Source organism: Camelus ferus, chromosome 4 (genome assembly GCF_009834535.1).
Source record: "Camelus ferus isolate YT-003-E chromosome 4, BCGSAC_Cfer_1.0, whole genome shotgun sequence".
Classification (NCBI taxonomy): Eukaryota; Metazoa; Chordata; class Mammalia; order Artiodactyla; family Camelidae; genus Camelus; species Camelus ferus.
The window spans coordinates 43225893-43242677 of NC_045699.1; the positions used below are offsets into that span (position 1 = coordinate 43225893).

The window sequence follows — 16785 nt, forward strand, 5'->3', positions numbered from 1 at the left end:
AGGTGGCAGCCACCCCATCAGTTCTTCCTTCACATTGCCTCACCTCAGGGCTGATCTGGGCAGGAACACTGGAGAACTCAGGGTTGGATGCAAAGGCACTCAGATTGTCCACAGCCTCCAGCAGAGGGGCGGTTGCTGCTCGGCACTGGGCACGGTTCTCCTCTGTGAAGGCCCCGTCTAGTGCCTGAAGTGGGAATGACACAGAGGCCCTCAGGACGGACTGTAGGCAAAGGCAGCGAAGCCCAGGTCTCCCTCCTGAGCTTAAAGGTTAAAGGGTGTGGGGAGAGGGTGGTGATGACCAGCGTGGATAGGAAAGGGCTTGGGCTCAGGCAGTGGGATTTGGTAGAAGGCCTCAGGGAGTGACAGGGAAGGTCAGGGGAGAGAAGACTAGACAGGTCGGGGAGAGAAGACTAGACAGGTCAGGGAGAGGCTGAGAATTCAAACACTGGGAACCTTGATGGTCTTGACAAGATTGGCTGTGCTGTTGGCCACCTCCTTCGCTGATTGTACAAACTGGCGCTTGGCAGTAGGATTGGCAGTACGGGCAGAAGCCAGGCGGCAGCTGTTACACAGTGCAGAGGTGTGTTTGGCAACAATGGTGGCTGCAGAGAGCACCTGAGGAGACAGAATCGTGGAAGAGCTGTGATGAGGGCAGGAGGGAAGTGTTCACACCAGGGAGGAGCCCCTTTAGGTTGGGGTGGAGAGTAATACCCTTGGAAGTCTAATTAGGAAAGACAGAGTCACCTGAAAAGTCAAGGTTTGGGAGACAGAGATGCCCAAAGATAAGCAGGGTGTGGGGGGAAGGAAGGCGAAGGGCTGACACACTAATGGAGAAATCGTAACAGACTCAGTAGGAAAGTGATCTCAAACGTCCATACAGAAGTGGTGAGCTTGGCAGTAACTGAAGGAATGATGAGAAACATGCAGGAGAAGACAATTACCCAGAGAAGCTGCGTGTGGAAGGTCAGAGATGGGGCTCCGCTCTCTCCCCAACACGTCCCCCCTCCACGTGCCCTCTCCCCACAACAGGGCTGGTGCAGCCTGGCTCAGCAGCCCTTCCCAGACCTGCCCATGGTACCTGTACCCTGGAGTTACCTGGGCCTGGGTGCAGCCAGGCTCCCCCAGGCTCTGACAGGCCATCTGAATTGCCTGGTTTGCTCGGGCAAACTGTGTGGGCTCTACCAGCCCTTGCTGTCCAGCTTGGCTGTTGGGGTCAGAGACGCCAACCAGATATGCAGCCTGAGGAGAGAGGAAGTGGGGTGAAGAATAAGGAATATTCCTCAGGTGGGAATTAAATAGTGATGGTGGGGACAAAGGGCAGCAGAGGTAAGTTTAGTGGCCAGGGTTCTATGTGAGTGGAGGTGTATTAACCAGCTACAGTCACACTATAAAAAAAAAGGGAAAAAAACCCTTTCCTGTTCCGTTAAATGTGTTCAAACATTTCAGAAGATTAAAAAAGGAAAAAAGGAAAGCCACATAATAAAGTTTTTATCAAAATTCTATTTAGATGTGTATGCGTGTGTATGTTTGGTCTTAAGATGAAAAATATTGCTTACTATAAGTAGCAGTGAAAAAAGTTTGAAAGCCACACATAAACACATATATACTGAAAGCCTCTTTTAGAGACAGTTTTAAAACTATGGGGATGGTTAACATTTACAGTATCTCCAGGCTTCTAGATTTGGAAAGGGGAAGGAATGGGTGTAACAGTTGCCCAAAATTTGTTTTGATTGGAGGACCATCATAAGGTTTGATTATTACTTCACCCAACATATGGTAGCTTTGCTTTTTCCTCTTCATGCTTTTCCAGAAATAAGTCAAACCATATAGAGCAGGCCACCCAACAGAACAGGGCAAAGGGAGGCAGGATGGGAAACTCTCAGATGAACTCTCATGCCAGTTTGTCTTAAGGATTCACATACTAAAGCAAAATACTCTCAGAGCTAATTGACTGTTTATAATTCATAATGTAGAAAAAAGCAAATTTAAGTGGTGACTCAAGTAATTGTAAATATAGTCCCTGGTACTAAAGTAAAAATTATGTGAAAATAATTTGCATATGTTAATCAGTATATAGCAAGAAAGCCAGGGCTGGAGAAGGCCCAGTGGTTGGACAGTGTAATCATAACCCAAAGCACCAGGGCTCAGGGGTGACAGCAATCAGAATTGTTGGTGTTCTACAACTGGTGACAAATATCTCCACTTTAGGAGGGGTTAAGAACTCCACTCTCCATAGAGTTGGCTTTGTAAGCATAACTTTTTTTTTTTTTTTTCCACATAACTTTTGACTGCTCTGCGTGTCAGGCTGTGAGGAGGAGGGGTAGGGAGGGCAGGGGAGTTCCAGGGACCATCTCAGGAGAATAACCTGTGCAGCTGCCTCGGTGAAGCCACAGAGCGCCTTGGAGGCTGTGGCGATGGCCTCCCCAAACTCTGGCAGATTTCCGTTCTTGGCATTTTGGGAGATGCCAGTCATGGCCTCACCCAGCACCTGAGGAACAGAGGGTATCAGGAGAGTCAGATCCTTCCTCAGAGGGGTAAGGCAGCCCCTAGTTAGTTTCCTCTTCCTGCCCTCTGCCCTCCTGGATTCCTGGCTACACCTACCTTTGAGTTTTCCATGACACTGTCCAGGCAGCCAAAGTAGGACATGTCATTGATGGGCTGGACTGGGTTCTCTAGGAGTTCCCGGACTGTCTGTGTAGGGCGGGGGTTGACGTGAGATCCGAGACATCCCTTCACCCCAAACCCAGAACACCTTCCTCAACCTCAACCCCATTTGGCCTGCCAGAGCCTACCTCCAATTCCCGCAGGGCATTGTCACACTCTTTCTGGCCTGGCGCCTGCTGGGTGCACATGGTGATGAGCTGGTTGATGCTGTCGGTCACTGCCCTGGGAGGAAAAGGAAGTCAAGTGAATGGGTGCCTAGGTCATCATTTCTGCATCCTGTACACATGGGAAGTCTCCAGCTGTTTCTCTTTTGTCTATAATTACTCCTAAGCCAGGGACTTCTCATGAAATTCCCCCTCCTCAATCTCTTCAACATTCTAGGGCTGGGCTTCCTAGCTTCTGCTTACCGGGCAGCTGCAGCCAGCTGACTCTTGAGGTTGGGGGAAGCAGGGTCTGTGGACAGGGCCTTAGCGGCCAGAAGAAGTTTGCTTGAAGACATGGAGATGCCCTTCAAGTTGGACACGACCTGGGCACGGTCCTCCTGGCTCTGTTGTAGGTGAGAAGGTCAACACATTGTCCGATCCTTTCTTATTTGTCTCTAAAAGGGGCCTCTGTCCCAGACACTCAAGTACTGCTAGAGACTGGGGAGGGGAGGGAGCCAGGGGCCAGAGAGGACTCCATGGTCACACAGATGCCTCCAGTCTGACCCGTGAACTAGACCCTGTGCCTCTTCATACCGGAGCCTGTCCTGCCATCTCCACGCCGGCTTCCAGGAAGGTGCTGAAGTCCTGTCCGAATCGACCCGAGGCTCGAGCCAGGTCCTGAGGGGTTCCCCGAGAGGCCTGTACCAGTTCTGTGGCTGCCTGATTCAGCCCAGCAGCGGCTTCATTCAGCCGGCTCTGAGCTTCTTGAAAAGTCCCAGTGCTGGGGGGAAGCTGCATGGTCAGAGGGGAAGTCAGGTGTAAGAATGGGAAAGGATGTGAGGGAGAGTCTGGTAAAGGAGGGCTGGTAGGTGTGCGCAGAGCCTGGGCTCAGTGAAGGGGGGTACATCTGGGAAGCTGGGGTCAAGGAGAGGTCCAGAAGTAGGAGGAGGAGCTTGGAATTCTTCATCCCCTAGGTTCCCCCCTCACCCCGCCCCTCTACCGAGTCACTTAGGAGTCGCTTGCTGGCATCTCCCACTGCTCTCAGGGCATTGTCCACATCGCGCTGGCCAGGCAGGCAGCTGACACAACGGTTCAGGGCCTGGGTCACTGCTTTGGCCACCTGAGGTAGGAAAGGAGATGGGGGTTGCCAAAACGGAAATAGTTGGGAGATCCCCTCCTCCACTCATGGGACATGGGAGCCTCTGAAAGTGAAAGCAGAAAGGGGGGGTGTTGTAGCTGAACAGGCTGCAGTCAGGGTATCAAGTGATGGTGTCCAAACTTCCCCAAATGTGGTGTTTAGCGCAGCCCCTTCCTCAGTCTAGCTGAGACGCTTATACTAAGACTGAGAGAAGGAAGGGTAGAATCCAGAGAGGAGCTGTCACTGCAGATGAGATTCTCTCCAGGCAGGGTGGGCCTTCTGCTGGGATCTGGGAGAGAGGGTGTAAGTGGCCCCGTCCCAATACCTGACCTGGGCAAGCCTCTGCTGGCTCTCAGGGTCCCCCGGATGGCCAGCTGCCTTTTTCGCCTCCTCGATGAGGCTGCTGGCCTTGTCCAGTACATCACTCGCTGTGTCGAGCACGATGGCTTGCACCGCAGGGTCTGATGTCAGGGCAGCTACACCCCTGGCAGCTTGGGCCAAGGACCGCAGCCCACCTGCCACATCTCGAGCTGCAATACCTGGGGTAGGAGACGAGGAGAGAGGAAGGAAGGGAGAAGGTACCCTCACCGTCAGGCCTTGATGCTGGCTGTTTCCTGTCAGCCCCATCCCTTACCCAGCTCCTATTCCCCCATCCTCCTCACCACATGCCCCATTCCTGGCCCTGCCCACATACCTGCATAATTCTCATTGCCCTGGGCAACCTCTCCCAGGAGCTGGGCGATTGCGGAGCTCACTGCTTTGGTGCTGTTGCCCAGGTCCTGGGCACATTTCTCCATCTAGAGATGAAGGGGGAGACTCAGGGGCACAGATGCAGAAGGAATGGGGAAGATGGAACTTGAGAAGCTACTTGGGGACAGCTGGCAGTTTAAGTGATGTTCTGGGCAGCTCTGGGGCACAGGTGGGAAGGAAGACTTCAGGGTTTGAGTAAGAATGAGGTCTTATGAATACGTACTGTCTCCCCAGGTAGGGGTTTCAGCTTGCCATCTCGAGCTGCTGCCTTCACTTCCTGCAGGTCTCTCTCTAGATTCTGGACCACACTCAGAGCAGAATCCATCTCCAAAGGCCCACATGCTTCCTGAGCCTACAAAGATATGGGGTTTGAGGTGTAGGAGGTACAGCTGTATCTCACTGATGCCTCAGGTTGCACAGTTATCCACTTTAGGGTATTCTGCACAGATGCTCCATGACCCCAGGGCTCCACTCTCAACTTCCAAAGCAGCGAGTCAGCTCCCATACCTTCTGGGCAGCGGTACGGAGTTCAGCCAATGCGGTGCCAAGGTTTTTAGCACACTGACTCAGCTGCATGGCCGAAGCCTGGTCCTGAATTGTTGGCACGGAGGCCTTCGCAGCTGCCACCATCTTCCCACCTGGCTGTTGGGGAACAGGAGGGTAGATGAAGTGTATCTTATGCCCTCACTGGAGCTCAGTACTGGGGAAGAGGCTATTGGCAGAGAGTTAATCTGATTAAATATTAGAGGTCTTAGAAGAGTGGGAAGGGCCTGGGCTGAGACGTGGGCGGAGGGTGCCTTGCCTGCAGGAAGCTCTGGCTGGCAGCAATGAGGGCTAGCTGAGCACTGGGACTGTCAGGCTGGGCTTGGCTCCCTCGGACGCCCTGCACCAGCAGTGGAATCTGCTCTGCCACAGCCTGTAGGTGAAAATGTTATAAGAGCCACTTCCCCACAGACTGGGGGAAAGTCCCCCTCCTCCCACACTTCCTCCCGCCCCCGTACACTTCCTGGAGTCTCACCTTGCAGCTCTGCACCAGCAGGGGCTGGGGACCAGCAGAGGCCTTGGGGGTGGAGGCTGCATGTTGGGCCGCAGCGATGGTCTGTGTAGCTGAGGCTGCAGCCTGCTTGGCTGCGTGCTTTAAGGACAGAATAGTGATGACCAGCCCCAGGCATTCCTGTACCCTGTCCCTGGCTTATCCTGCCCACACTATCCCTCAAAGAAATATTAACGGATGCTCTCTCCGCACGTCCTTCCCGGTTTCCTTCCTCCCACTAGCACCTACACTGCTGTATTTCCCAGCCTCACCTCCAGGCGCTGCACGAGCTTTTTCTTGATGGCATTCTGCTGCAGCTGCATTGGTCGCCATGCGGAGACCCTCAGCTGCCTCCCGCAGCCTCTGCTGCTGCTCCTCACTGTCAGGGTGGGCGGCTGCTCCCTGAGAGGTGGCGAGAGGGACAGTTATCACCCAGCATCCCTGTGGACCCTAAATAAGCTTTTCTCTGACCCCTCCAGACTCAGACTTATTTTCCTGAAGTCACTTCTATCCCCACTGGAAGGTAATCATGGCTGGGATGAGTTGCCTGAAATGGGCAAGTGGGGAGCCTCAGGAGGCCCTGGCTTCCCTTTGGGATGCTGAAATCCCTTCCTTAGGTGGAATTATTCCTGCTTCCCCTTTTTGGGGAAGAGGCCATGTTTCTTCTCCTACTCCCCAAAACATACCACCAACAAATGGGGGTGAGCAGGGCTCCCTGGGACAAGGAGGATGCAGTTTACAGCAGGGATCTCAGGGATACCAAAGCAGGGGCCCTGGTGACTCCTGCAAACTGAAGAGCCCCCAAGCCCAGGGGCATCTTCCTGACAGTCTTCTGCACCCTTACACCCCTATGGCCCATTGCTTTGTCTTTCTCTGTTCTGCTAGCAGCAGACCCCTGGAACTGAAAGCCTATGTGCTTTCACAGGAGACCAGGAAGCAGAGGGATCCAGGAAGCAGGCAAGTGGTGGCAGCAGAGTAGGGAAGAGGGAATAGCAGGCCTCGGACTTAGAAGAAGAAAAAGGTACAGTTTCCTGTCAGTGAGGACTCTGGGAGTCACACTGGCTGGAAGCCTGGCACCATCCACCACCGCCTAGGGGAGCATGTACTTCCTCAGTGCTCCTATGTTTGTTCTTCTGTATCTTCTGCTTTTCCTGAGTCCCTCCCATCAGACAAGGATGACCCATCTGGACCTTTCTGCTTCCCTGCAGGGCCCGGTCTGGGGGTCTGCACAGAAGGATCTGTACCTTGGCAGCCTCCACCATCTTGGCTGTGGCATCGGCCAGGATCTTGGCGGCGCTTAATAGCTTGCGGGAATTCTCCAGGTCACTCTCCCCCTCAGCATCAGCCTTGATGGCATTGACCAGGTCAGAGGTGGCTTGGGCTAGGATGCGGGCCTGTCGCACCATCTCACCTGGGAGCACAGGCACAGTCAGGGAAGGAAGCCAGAGACACTGAGAGGGTGTCAGGAGTTGGGGAAGACAAGGCAGACAGGGCTTTTGGGGACAGTAAGGAGACATGAAAGTTCTCTGAGTGATTTCCCTGGAGTTATTATTTTCTGAGTTTAGGCTCTCAGAAAGGAATAAATTTCCTGGTGGGCTTTGATGAAGGGAAAGACAGTCTCCAGTGGGTATTTTCAGCAGTCTTGAGAGGATGAGAATCTTTGTGAAGGATTTGGGGGGTGAGGGAGTGGGGTGGGCATGGCAGTCTCTTAATAATGCCTCTTTCCATCTATTTTTGTGTATACTTTGGTATGTTTTTTAAATGCACCAAAGAAGGCAGAGATTATATTCCTGCTTTGCAGATGGGGAACCAGAAGTTTCAGAGATTAAACACCCAGCATACTGGGCCTCGAGGAACCTCACTGGGGTTCTCTGTCTTCTTGAAAGGGTGGGGGCTGTCCTTACCAGCATCACCCATGGAGCTAAAGATGTTCTCGGTGACAGTGAGGATGGTGTCAGTGGCCTGGTCATAACGGCCAGCAGGCCCAGCCCCTGTGGCGTGGGCCCTCACATGCTGCAGCAGCTCATTCAGGGCCTGCGTGACGGCTGTGGCTGCTGCTCCTACCCCCCGCAACAGCTGCCCATCTTCTGTGGCTGCCTGGGAGGCGGACACACAGCCTTCCACGGCTTTGGCCACAAGTCGTCCGGCTTCCACCAGTTGCTCTTGGCAAACGGGGGAGCTGATTGTAGGTGCCACCACCTGTGGGCAAACTGAGTTTCAGAGATGTAGGCGAGAGAAATGAGTTGTGAAGGTGAAGTGTTTGTGGCGTTCACAGTAGTTGTTAGGCTGCGGAGTGAGGCCTCCGGGGTCAAAGAAATGAAGTGAGAAGCTCTTGTGTCCGTGGTAGCAACACCACTCGGCACAGGCTGGAGAAGCTTTCGGGGCTCACCTTGGTACAGGCCACCAGCTGGGAGGTGGACAGGGCACACTGTGTTGCTGCAGCAATAACCTGGGTCTGAAGCCCCGAGTCCTCGGTCCGCTGGGCCACACTCTTGGCCTTGAGGACCAGGGCAGCTGCAGCACTTGCCACGGCCTTGGCTAGTTGCATGAGCACGTCCTGTGAGAAAACAGCAGTCAGCATGGCCTGGGATCGGGATTGGGCCTGGGATCCATGGACCCTTCTCGGACGCATAAGCTGTTTCATTATTCCCACTGACTCCAATCACAGAGCAGTATGTACAGAGCAACCAGAACCTACCCCAAGCCCCTGCCTCGAGCACCGAGTAGGACAGAACCTACACCGAGGAACAAACCCACACCAAGAGAAACAGAGCCTACACCAAAGGGAGAAATGCGTGAGGCGGATACACTCGGACCGCGCTGGGGAGGGAGGGCAGCGCTGTTACAATGGGATGGAGGGAGGAGGTACCTCTTGGGGTCCCGCCTACCCCCTCAGCTTCTTTTCTCCATTTCTTCTCAATCTTGGTTGGAAACAGTCACCCTGGAGTCTTGAGAACAAGTCCCTGTACTACTCTCCACAACCCCATTTTCTCAAGTCCTGCCTGTGGCTGCCTCCCCAGCTCCTGGCATGTTCTGCTCCCCCAGGGGGACAGGGGAGGGGGCAGAAGCGAGTGTATGCGGCTCAGAGAGAACAAAGCTGGGAAGGCCCAGGCCAGAGGCCGTTACCGTGGGGGGATCGGGGGAGAGATCGAACCCCAGCCCCTCTGGGTGCACATATCTGTGTAGGAAATCCAGGATGACAAGTCAGCTGAGGAAACTGAGGGATCAAGATGCCCTCAAGTTAGGGTGAGGGCTACATATGGGGAAGACAGAGAAAGAGGACAGGCAGCTAAAAAATATCACCAATAAGGGCCAAGGGTAAACTAGTTGGTTAAGTTTGGATTCAGGGTTTCTGAATTCTCATCCCCAAAAAAGGGACTAGAGGTTCCCAGTGTCATCTCCTGGAAACAGAGGTTCAGGATGGTCTGAGGGGTCAATTTATAGTAGCAGGACTAGGAGCTGGATTCAGGATCAGAGACTACCTCCTAGAAACTGGGGTTCTGGGGGTTGGGTAAGTCACCAACCTGGAAGTGGGGGTCAGTATCGCTTTCCCCAATTTGCTGCAACAGCTCCCCACTGGCCTGGCCCACGTTCCCAGCTGCTTGCAGCAGGTTCTGACGGGGCTGTGGAGAGTGGACACCAGTCAGAAGCTGCCCAGTCCCTACCCATGGGTCCTACATGCCCGTGGGTCTCACACTCCCATCACGCAACTTGGACTGGCCTCTCCTCCTTGGGCTTGAACCCGCTCTCCTCCCTAGTGCCAGCCCCATGGGCCCTGACCTCAGCGCTGGCCGGCTGGGCACTGCGCAGCAGTTCTGACACCGCCCCCGCCAGGCCCTTGGCTGCCTGCAGCAGGGGCCGGCCACTGCCGCCCTCGTCCTCCAGCAGGGCAGCCAGAAGCTTCACGCCGCGGGACATCTCCGTCAGGTTGGAGGAGATTGTGGTGACTGCACAGCCAACTGCAGTATAGTCTGTCTCTGCAGGGTCCCCTGGGGGAGGAGGAGGAAGAGGAGCAAGTGTGAGGGACAGAGCAGGCTAGACGGGGGGCTGGGAGGAGCACAGTCATAGGCAGTTAGTCACACACATGTCCTGAGTGAGACGTACACACACAGTCCCTTCCATGAGTCAAGGTGCAGTCACACTGAGCGTCACACTCATGCTTGCACACGCTCACCTTCCGCTTCCCCCACATGCCCCCAAAGTTTGGCATCGGCCTACCTGCTGTCAGGTTCACCACGGAGGCAGTACCAGCTGTGATGGCGTCTACCTGGGAGTGGATTTCATGCTTTGATTCATCCATCTTGTTCTTACGCCAGGCCTTCGAGGCCTGAGAGAAAGAGAAACAAACCTCAGGGTCCCTTCTGCTCCAGTCAACCCCAACGCTGTTCCATGGAGTCCCAGCTGCAGTACTGTTGGCCTGTCCTCCATCCCATACTCACAGCATCCTGGCCCAGAGGGGGCAGAGTGTCAAAGTCATCCAGAGTGGCCTGGGCAGCCTGCACAGCCTGCATGCTGGAGTTGATAGTTCCAGTGAGCGCCTGCTGGGCTGACGTCTACCAGACAGAGGAGGGACAGGGAACACTTAGAGGAAAGAGAAGGTAAAAGAGAGCCTGGGCCCAAGGAGCAGAATACACACAGGGACATGGGAAAAGACTGCCAACTCCTGGCTAGGCCCAGCCGAGTGGGGGCCATAGGGGGCGCTCTTACCAGAGGAGGCATGTGTCCTCGGTGCATCTGGCCACTGGTAATCTGCTGCTGGGCAGGTGGCATGCTGCCCACCTGGAAATTCTCAGGACCAGAGGCTCCAGAGCGCATGATGGCAGGCAGGGCCACGGAGCCGTGCTCCACCTTCCCCACCCGGTTATACTGCTGCTGAAGGACCGTTGACCTAGAGAGGGGACGTATTGGGAGCACTCCAAGGACTGCCTCCTCCTGTCCCCTTCCCTCCCTGCTCTACCACCTCTGCAGGCCCTGTGGTCTGGGGGTGCGTGAGGTCACATTACAGCCTGCGACTAGGTAAAGAACCATCCTGAGGACTCCCCACCCCTCACACTCCTTGGAGTCATGCCTTGCCTTCCCTGCCCCAGAGGGATGAGGTCAGCCCAGCTCTACTTCCTACTTTTTGGGGGAGACCGAGTCCTCCAGCATAGTAGACTCCTCATCTCCCTCCAGTCCAAAGTGATCCTTGCTTTTTTTCTGTAGGGAGAAAAAAAGAACAAGAGTTAAAGAAGAGGGAAGTGGAAAACAGCCTCTTCTTTCCCCAGTCAGCCACTCTCCAGAACCTGGATTCCCATTTCTAAAGGATTGGCTTGGGGAGAAGGAGAAGGCGAGGCAGGCAGTGCTCACCTTCTTAAGGATGATATCGATGTAGCCAGCAATGAGCTGTGCAATCTGCTCCCCCTCGGTCGTCTGTACTGAGTAGTAGCCATCCTGGTAGTCCCCAAAATCCTAGGGGGACAAGGTGGGGGTTCAGTGGGAAAGCCTGAATCCACCCAGGACAGAAAAGGGCGGGGTGGGTGCCCAAGGCTGGGCTGATGAGGGTGGCCTCCCACGCCAAGGAAGAAGTCTACCTTTCTTCAATCTCCTAATTCTTTATTTTTCTTGAAGGGAAATACTTTATTTTCAAGCAGTGATCTTTATGCTACACAGTTTCAAATAAGCCATTTAGGAAATCTCTCTTCTCTCACCCTGATAATAAAATTGGAAGGACATATTTTTCATTAATGATCACAGTTGAGGATTAGCATTAGTATCCAAAAGGGGAAACCACCTTTACAGATTTCTCTTTCTCAGTGGGGCACTTCCTCAAGGTGGGATCAGTTTTCAATTTATAAAACCAAAACACAAAGCCAGAGGGGGGAACTATCATAAGTAGCTGCTGCTGAAAGAGGGGAGGCTTATTTTTCTTTCTATCTCTTTTTTCCTTCCCTCTCCCCAAGATTCCTGTGATCTCAGCTTGCTGGTTAGTTTTGTTCTGTTGATTTTAAAGAATGTTTCATTTAAGTTTCCCTCATTCTCCAGGAGAAAATTTCTCCTCTATTCTAACCTCCAGGTTCCTGCAATAGTTCCAAAGTTCTCCTTTTTACTGGAGCCACATTCAGCGCACCTACCCGTGGAGGAGGGGAAGACCTCTGCAGCTGCCCTGTCTCAAAACTCCAAAGCCCTTTCTCCCTGAGCACCCCCCGCTCACCAGGGTGAAGCTCTTGGGAGAGGCAGCCCAGCGTTTGATGTTTGTGAGGTTCCATTCCTGGATCACCTCTTTGGTCTTCTCATCCACTCGCATCACACACTCCTTAGTGATGCCCAGAAGCCTGGGCACCAGCTTGTTTTTTCCTTTCATCTTTTCCTGTGAGGTAGAGGCCGTCGCTGGTGTTACTGGTCAGGGGATCAGATCTAGACCACAGGGGTGCTGAGATGGGCAGGAGAGCTAAACCAGGGTGTGTCTCTGGATGGACCTAGGACAAGGCCATGCTAGGATAAAGGGAAAGGGAGGGAAAACACAGGATAGGGAGGGGAGTGGTGGTGGAGGACTGACAACCAGGCAAGTTTTCACAAGGAAGAGAATGGGACTCATGGGGAACGATGGGAAATGTGACCAAGGGCAGGGTCAGAGACCTTCGGAGAGGAAAGGGAAAGAGCGGAAATAAGAGAGGGCAGGGAAAAGGGTCCATGACTCACCTTAACCAGGAAGAAGGAGACGCCGTACGTCTTGAGGGAACGGGCTAGCTTCACGTAGCGTACCTTGGCCTCGATCTCACTCATCTGTCCACAGTTCTTGTGTGCCTTCAAATATGAAATGGGTAAAGGTTTGGCAAAATGTGGGAAGAATGATATCAAAGACGAAGAGTTAAGATGGGATGTCAACTATAATGGGAGAATATTACGGGAACATGGAAAGGTTAGGGAGTGCAGGCTATGAGAAATGAGAGGGTGCCGGGACGGGGCTGACAAGGGCTCTGCAGAAGCAAGGATTCAAGAAGCGAGGGATGTAGTTAAGGAACTTGCAGACATTCTGGAGACATGAATGGACAGGTAGGAAGTGGAAGGTCAAATAGAAGGCCTCTTGGGCTAAGGATTCAGAGTGGGGATAACACCTTCCGTTTGTACAAAGATATACCCCTCACAGTGATTTCAGGTGTGCTATCTCATTTGACCCCCTATCAACCCTACGCAGTGCAGGTATCATTATCCCATGTTAGAGATAAAGAGAAGAAAACAAGAATATTGAACTGAATTCCACAGCATATGCAGTGATGCAGCTGAGACTAGAAGCCCAGGTCTTCTGCTTTCTTGGCACAGGAGAGGTGGGGGAACAGCCTGGCAGGCAGAAGCGGGGTAGGGGTGACAGTGAGGGGGCGGGGTCCATTTAGTCAGCAGGATTAAACAACAAAGTTCCCGGGTCATCCCAAACACCTGCCCCTATCCCCATTCACCTGGAAGATCTTACGCTCTCCCTTCTGCTTCACATACTCCTTGGGCAGGAAGTCCTTCAGGCTACACCAGAAAAGGGAGGGTCAGCATGTAGCGGACAGCATCAGGGACATGTGGGCCATGGACTGTGGGTCTAGGGGGTGAGGAAGTGTCTAGGACAGTGTTACACAGTGTTATCTTTGGGGAGAAGGAAGACTCAAGGAAACAGAGCCTGGAATGCCCTGTAATCAAGATGACTTAGCATTTGCTCTTGAATGCAGCCTGTGTCTCTCCCTGCAGGGAAACAGACTGAGGGAACTTGACTTGGAGGCTCATTCCCTGAGGAAAAAAGGGTCTCGAGCACGATTTCAGGGAACCAAGATCAGAAGGAGCTCACTAGAGGGACAACCATGCTTGTAAGAAGCTGAGAAAGCCACACCAAACTCTATGTATTCTGAGAAATACCAGTGGATGAGACCTGTGAGATTTTTGAGATCTGATGTTCCCTGTGATGAAAATGGACCCTGTTTCCCTCTGGCTACCATGGTAAAATTCTTCAGAGAATCTCAAAAAAATTAAATGCTTATTTCAGAGGTAGGGGGCAGGAGCAGGGAATCTGAAAGACATTGATATTCCACATGGGGCCAGGGAGGAGACAAATGGATGATGGACACTGAAAAGGTACCCATGTGGGTCAGACCCTGGTACCTTGAAAGAGGAAATAAGGGAAGGCCTGGGATGGAGACAGGCCCTCTGGGGTCACAATGGGAGGGAGTCCTGAGCCCTGACAGGGCACAGAATGGGGGTCACTCACTCAAGGAAGCCGGCTTTGTGCTTCTGCTCATTGTGGGGCCCAAACTGGATCTGGCATTGGAAGCCAGCAAATTCACAGGCCTTGTCGAAGGAGACAGGGTGGGAGCCATTCAGGATGTCGTCTCGTGCCTTGGGAGCACAGCGAAAGAAGGCCAGTGTTGTGGGGGGTGCAGGGATACTCCTCAGTGTGCTTCTGCCCCTCCTCACCCCCCTCACCCCAGGCAAGTCCTTTGCACACCTGCACATAAAGAAGGTTAAGCTGGACAGGGTCCCGGGAGTCCACATTCTGGTCTGAGTAGAAGAACTTCCTCCGGAGCAGAAGCGTCTCGTGCTCCTCCACTCCCTGTTCCCTCAGTGTCCGGCCATGGTCCAGCCAGTTCACTGGGACACAGAGAGTCCCCTCAGTGTCAAACCCCCCCACCCCGGCCCCTGCGCCATCTAGCCTCTGGCTTTTTGTTTATTTCCCACCTTCTCTCACTAATATGTAAGTTCCGTGAGTGTACGGTTTTATTACTGATGCACCCCAGTGTTTGCCAGTGCCTGGTAAAAGCAAGCGCTCTACAAATAATGCACAAACTGCTGCCCCTGCCACCCTAATTGTTTCTAATGCCCTCTCCTGTTCATTTCTGCTTACACTCATCATCTGTGTGCAATTTCTGCTTCAGTTTCTCCATCTTCTTTTCATCTCGCAGCAGTGTCTTGTCCTTTCGTAAGGTCCCTGTCACCTCCTCCTTTTTCTCCTCCATGAGCTCTCGAACCAGAGAGTATTCATCATGGTTGGTGATGCCTGGGGTAGAGGGGTGGATGGGTTGGCAGCATCCCAGACACCGCACTCACTTCCTCTGGCAGAGCTTGGGCCTCCCTGCCAAGCCTTCAGCCCTGCCAGCCCCTTACCAATGCGGGCACAGATGGTCATGAGCATGTCGGTGACAGTCTTAGAGTCATCTACCATGACAGTCTTCACAGTGCCGTCCAGCATACGGATCTTCAAGGGCCTCTGTTTCTTCCTGTACTCCATGGTGTCCTGTTGGGGCAAGAATAGAAGGTAGGGGCCCACTTTAAACTAAAGCTATTACTTCCCTTTTAAGCAGCCACAAGGGAGAAAAGTAGATTACTAAAAGGAAGACTATGGTGGCTCACTTGAAAGCTACGACTGCCTGGAGTGGAAAGAAAGCATGGGAGAGGTCAGAGACAACAGATGTGGGTGCTGAAAACAGGAGGAGGAAGGGGGGAAGTGACGGGAGAAGATGTTGGTGGTCCTTGATGAAGTGATACTCACCCCATTTCGGAGCATGTAGTAATCCAAAGCTTTCCCGGCCTCCAGCCATATACCCTTTTTGGGGTCATCATCTGACAGAAATAGCCCAAAGTCGCTGGCTGAAAGAGAGGATGGATCATCTCAGACTTATAGGGGCCCTAATGTGGCTGAGTGGCTGTACCATTACCCCTTATTATTTCCCCAGTGGCCCTGGGCCTAAAGGGGAGAGAGGGAACCAAGAAGCACAGACCTGAGGGATGAGTAGCCTTGGGGGACAACAGGGTGATTTCCCAAGGCCAAAAGCCTGGGGATGAGAAAGGACCAAGGAACTCCCGCCCCAGCCACCTGGGCAGTCTGACTCACGGGGGCCAGCCAGGGCCTCTGGGATCCGCTCACGGATGATGCGACAGGCGTCGTACACCATGGTGGACGGCTCGAACTGCATCGTCTTCACCACATTCCCAATGCTGATCTTCAGCGAAAGTGCAACCATGGTGGCAGCTTCTCCTCTCCAGCCTGGCTACACCTGGTCCGTGGCATCGGGGCATTAGAATACACCCTCACTGGAGGAGATGGGCCCCCCCCAGATGGAGCCCCAGGAAAGGGATCCACCAAAGCAGGTAAGAATGAGGTTGTTTTTGTTTTATTTAATAATTTCAAAGAGTGAAAGACGAGTTGCATCAAGAGGACCAGTCCTAACTATCTAAGACATCTGAAGGAGAGGCTGGTCTGCAAGGTACAAAAGCAGGTCTGAAACACAGTGTTACCTGAGGACACTGCCCTGCTCCCAGCACTGGAACATGTGCCTCCCTTCTTTCTTCCAAGTGTTTCTTTCTTACCCCTTGGGTCCCTGCTCATCTCCTTTCTCAGCCCTGCCTCTGCCCTGTTTTCATCTTTCCTCATTCAGTCTTTTTCTCTTTTTGTCTCTTACTAAGTCCTGCTGGCTTCTCTCTGTCTGGGATTTCTAGAGCTCTGCCCTGACTCATATGACCTTCCCTCTTACACAAGGCACAAGCCTCTTTTTCTGCAGAATGAAGACGTTATATTAGATAATCCCCAAGGGCTCTTGAGGCCTGCAAACACTGAACACTGACTCTAGCTAGCCTGGCAGGGAGGCCAAATACTGACTGTTCAAGCCATCCAGGCTCACTTGTCTCCACTTTCCTCTAACCTGACATGCTGGGGGCCTCCCAGAGGAGTTTGGCCCTTATTTGGCTTCCCCAGCAGTCAAGCTAGAATTATGATTTTCTAATGCACGAGGATCTCAGAAATAGTCTAGTCAACTTTTCAATTTTGCAGAAGGGGAATCAGACCGGGTGTGGTGTGTGTGTGTTTCAAGGCAGGTCAGAGAAGGACCCCAGTCCTTCTAACACAGTCTTTGTTCCTTCTGAGTCACCAAGTTAGTACTAAGTCCTCACCGTTAACTCCTATGCTCTCTCCTCTTCAGTAAGTCCTTCGCAAACCTTGCCCTCTATCTCAGCTGCCTCCGCTGATAGTATTTTCAGAGCAGCCAGGGATACTAGTACCACACAGCCCTCCCTCCACCCTCCCCCACCCTCCAGCACCTCTCAGTGGA

The 16785-nt window shown here is 53.1% G+C and overlaps 1 protein-coding gene across 1 annotated transcript in view; it reads right to left on the reverse strand.

Annotated features, from left to right (window-relative positions):
• TLN1 (talin 1) overlaps positions 1-16785 on the reverse strand; it is a 31032-nt gene that overhangs the window by 9036 nt on the left and 5211 nt on the right. Inside the window, 36 exon segments of the mRNA XM_032477947.1 lie at positions 44-184; positions 454-615; positions 1096-1239; positions 2366-2488; positions 2602-2691; positions 2793-2886; positions 3072-3211; positions 3402-3599; positions 3808-3927; positions 4276-4484; positions 4640-4742; positions 4919-5047; positions 5203-5337; positions 5498-5611; positions 5714-5830; positions 6001-6039; positions 6041-6130; positions 6973-7139; positions 7633-7927; positions 8118-8285; positions 9253-9351; positions 9509-9717; positions 9947-10055; positions 10168-10281; positions 10436-10616; positions 10848-10924; positions 11075-11176; positions 11919-12074; positions 12407-12511; positions 13162-13222; positions 13953-14080; positions 14190-14332; positions 14586-14738; positions 14846-14975; positions 15231-15328; positions 15573-15735. Of these exon segments, the coding sequence (XP_032333838.1) occupies positions 44-184; positions 454-615; positions 1096-1239; positions 2366-2488; positions 2602-2691; positions 2793-2886; positions 3072-3211; positions 3402-3599; positions 3808-3927; positions 4276-4484; positions 4640-4742; positions 4919-5047; positions 5203-5337; positions 5498-5611; positions 5714-5830; positions 6001-6039; positions 6041-6130; positions 6973-7139; positions 7633-7927; positions 8118-8285; positions 9253-9351; positions 9509-9717; positions 9947-10055; positions 10168-10281; positions 10436-10616; positions 10848-10924; positions 11075-11176; positions 11919-12074; positions 12407-12511; positions 13162-13222; positions 13953-14080; positions 14190-14332; positions 14586-14738; positions 14846-14975; positions 15231-15328; positions 15573-15702 (4773 nt within the window). The 5' untranslated portion in view covers positions 15703-15735.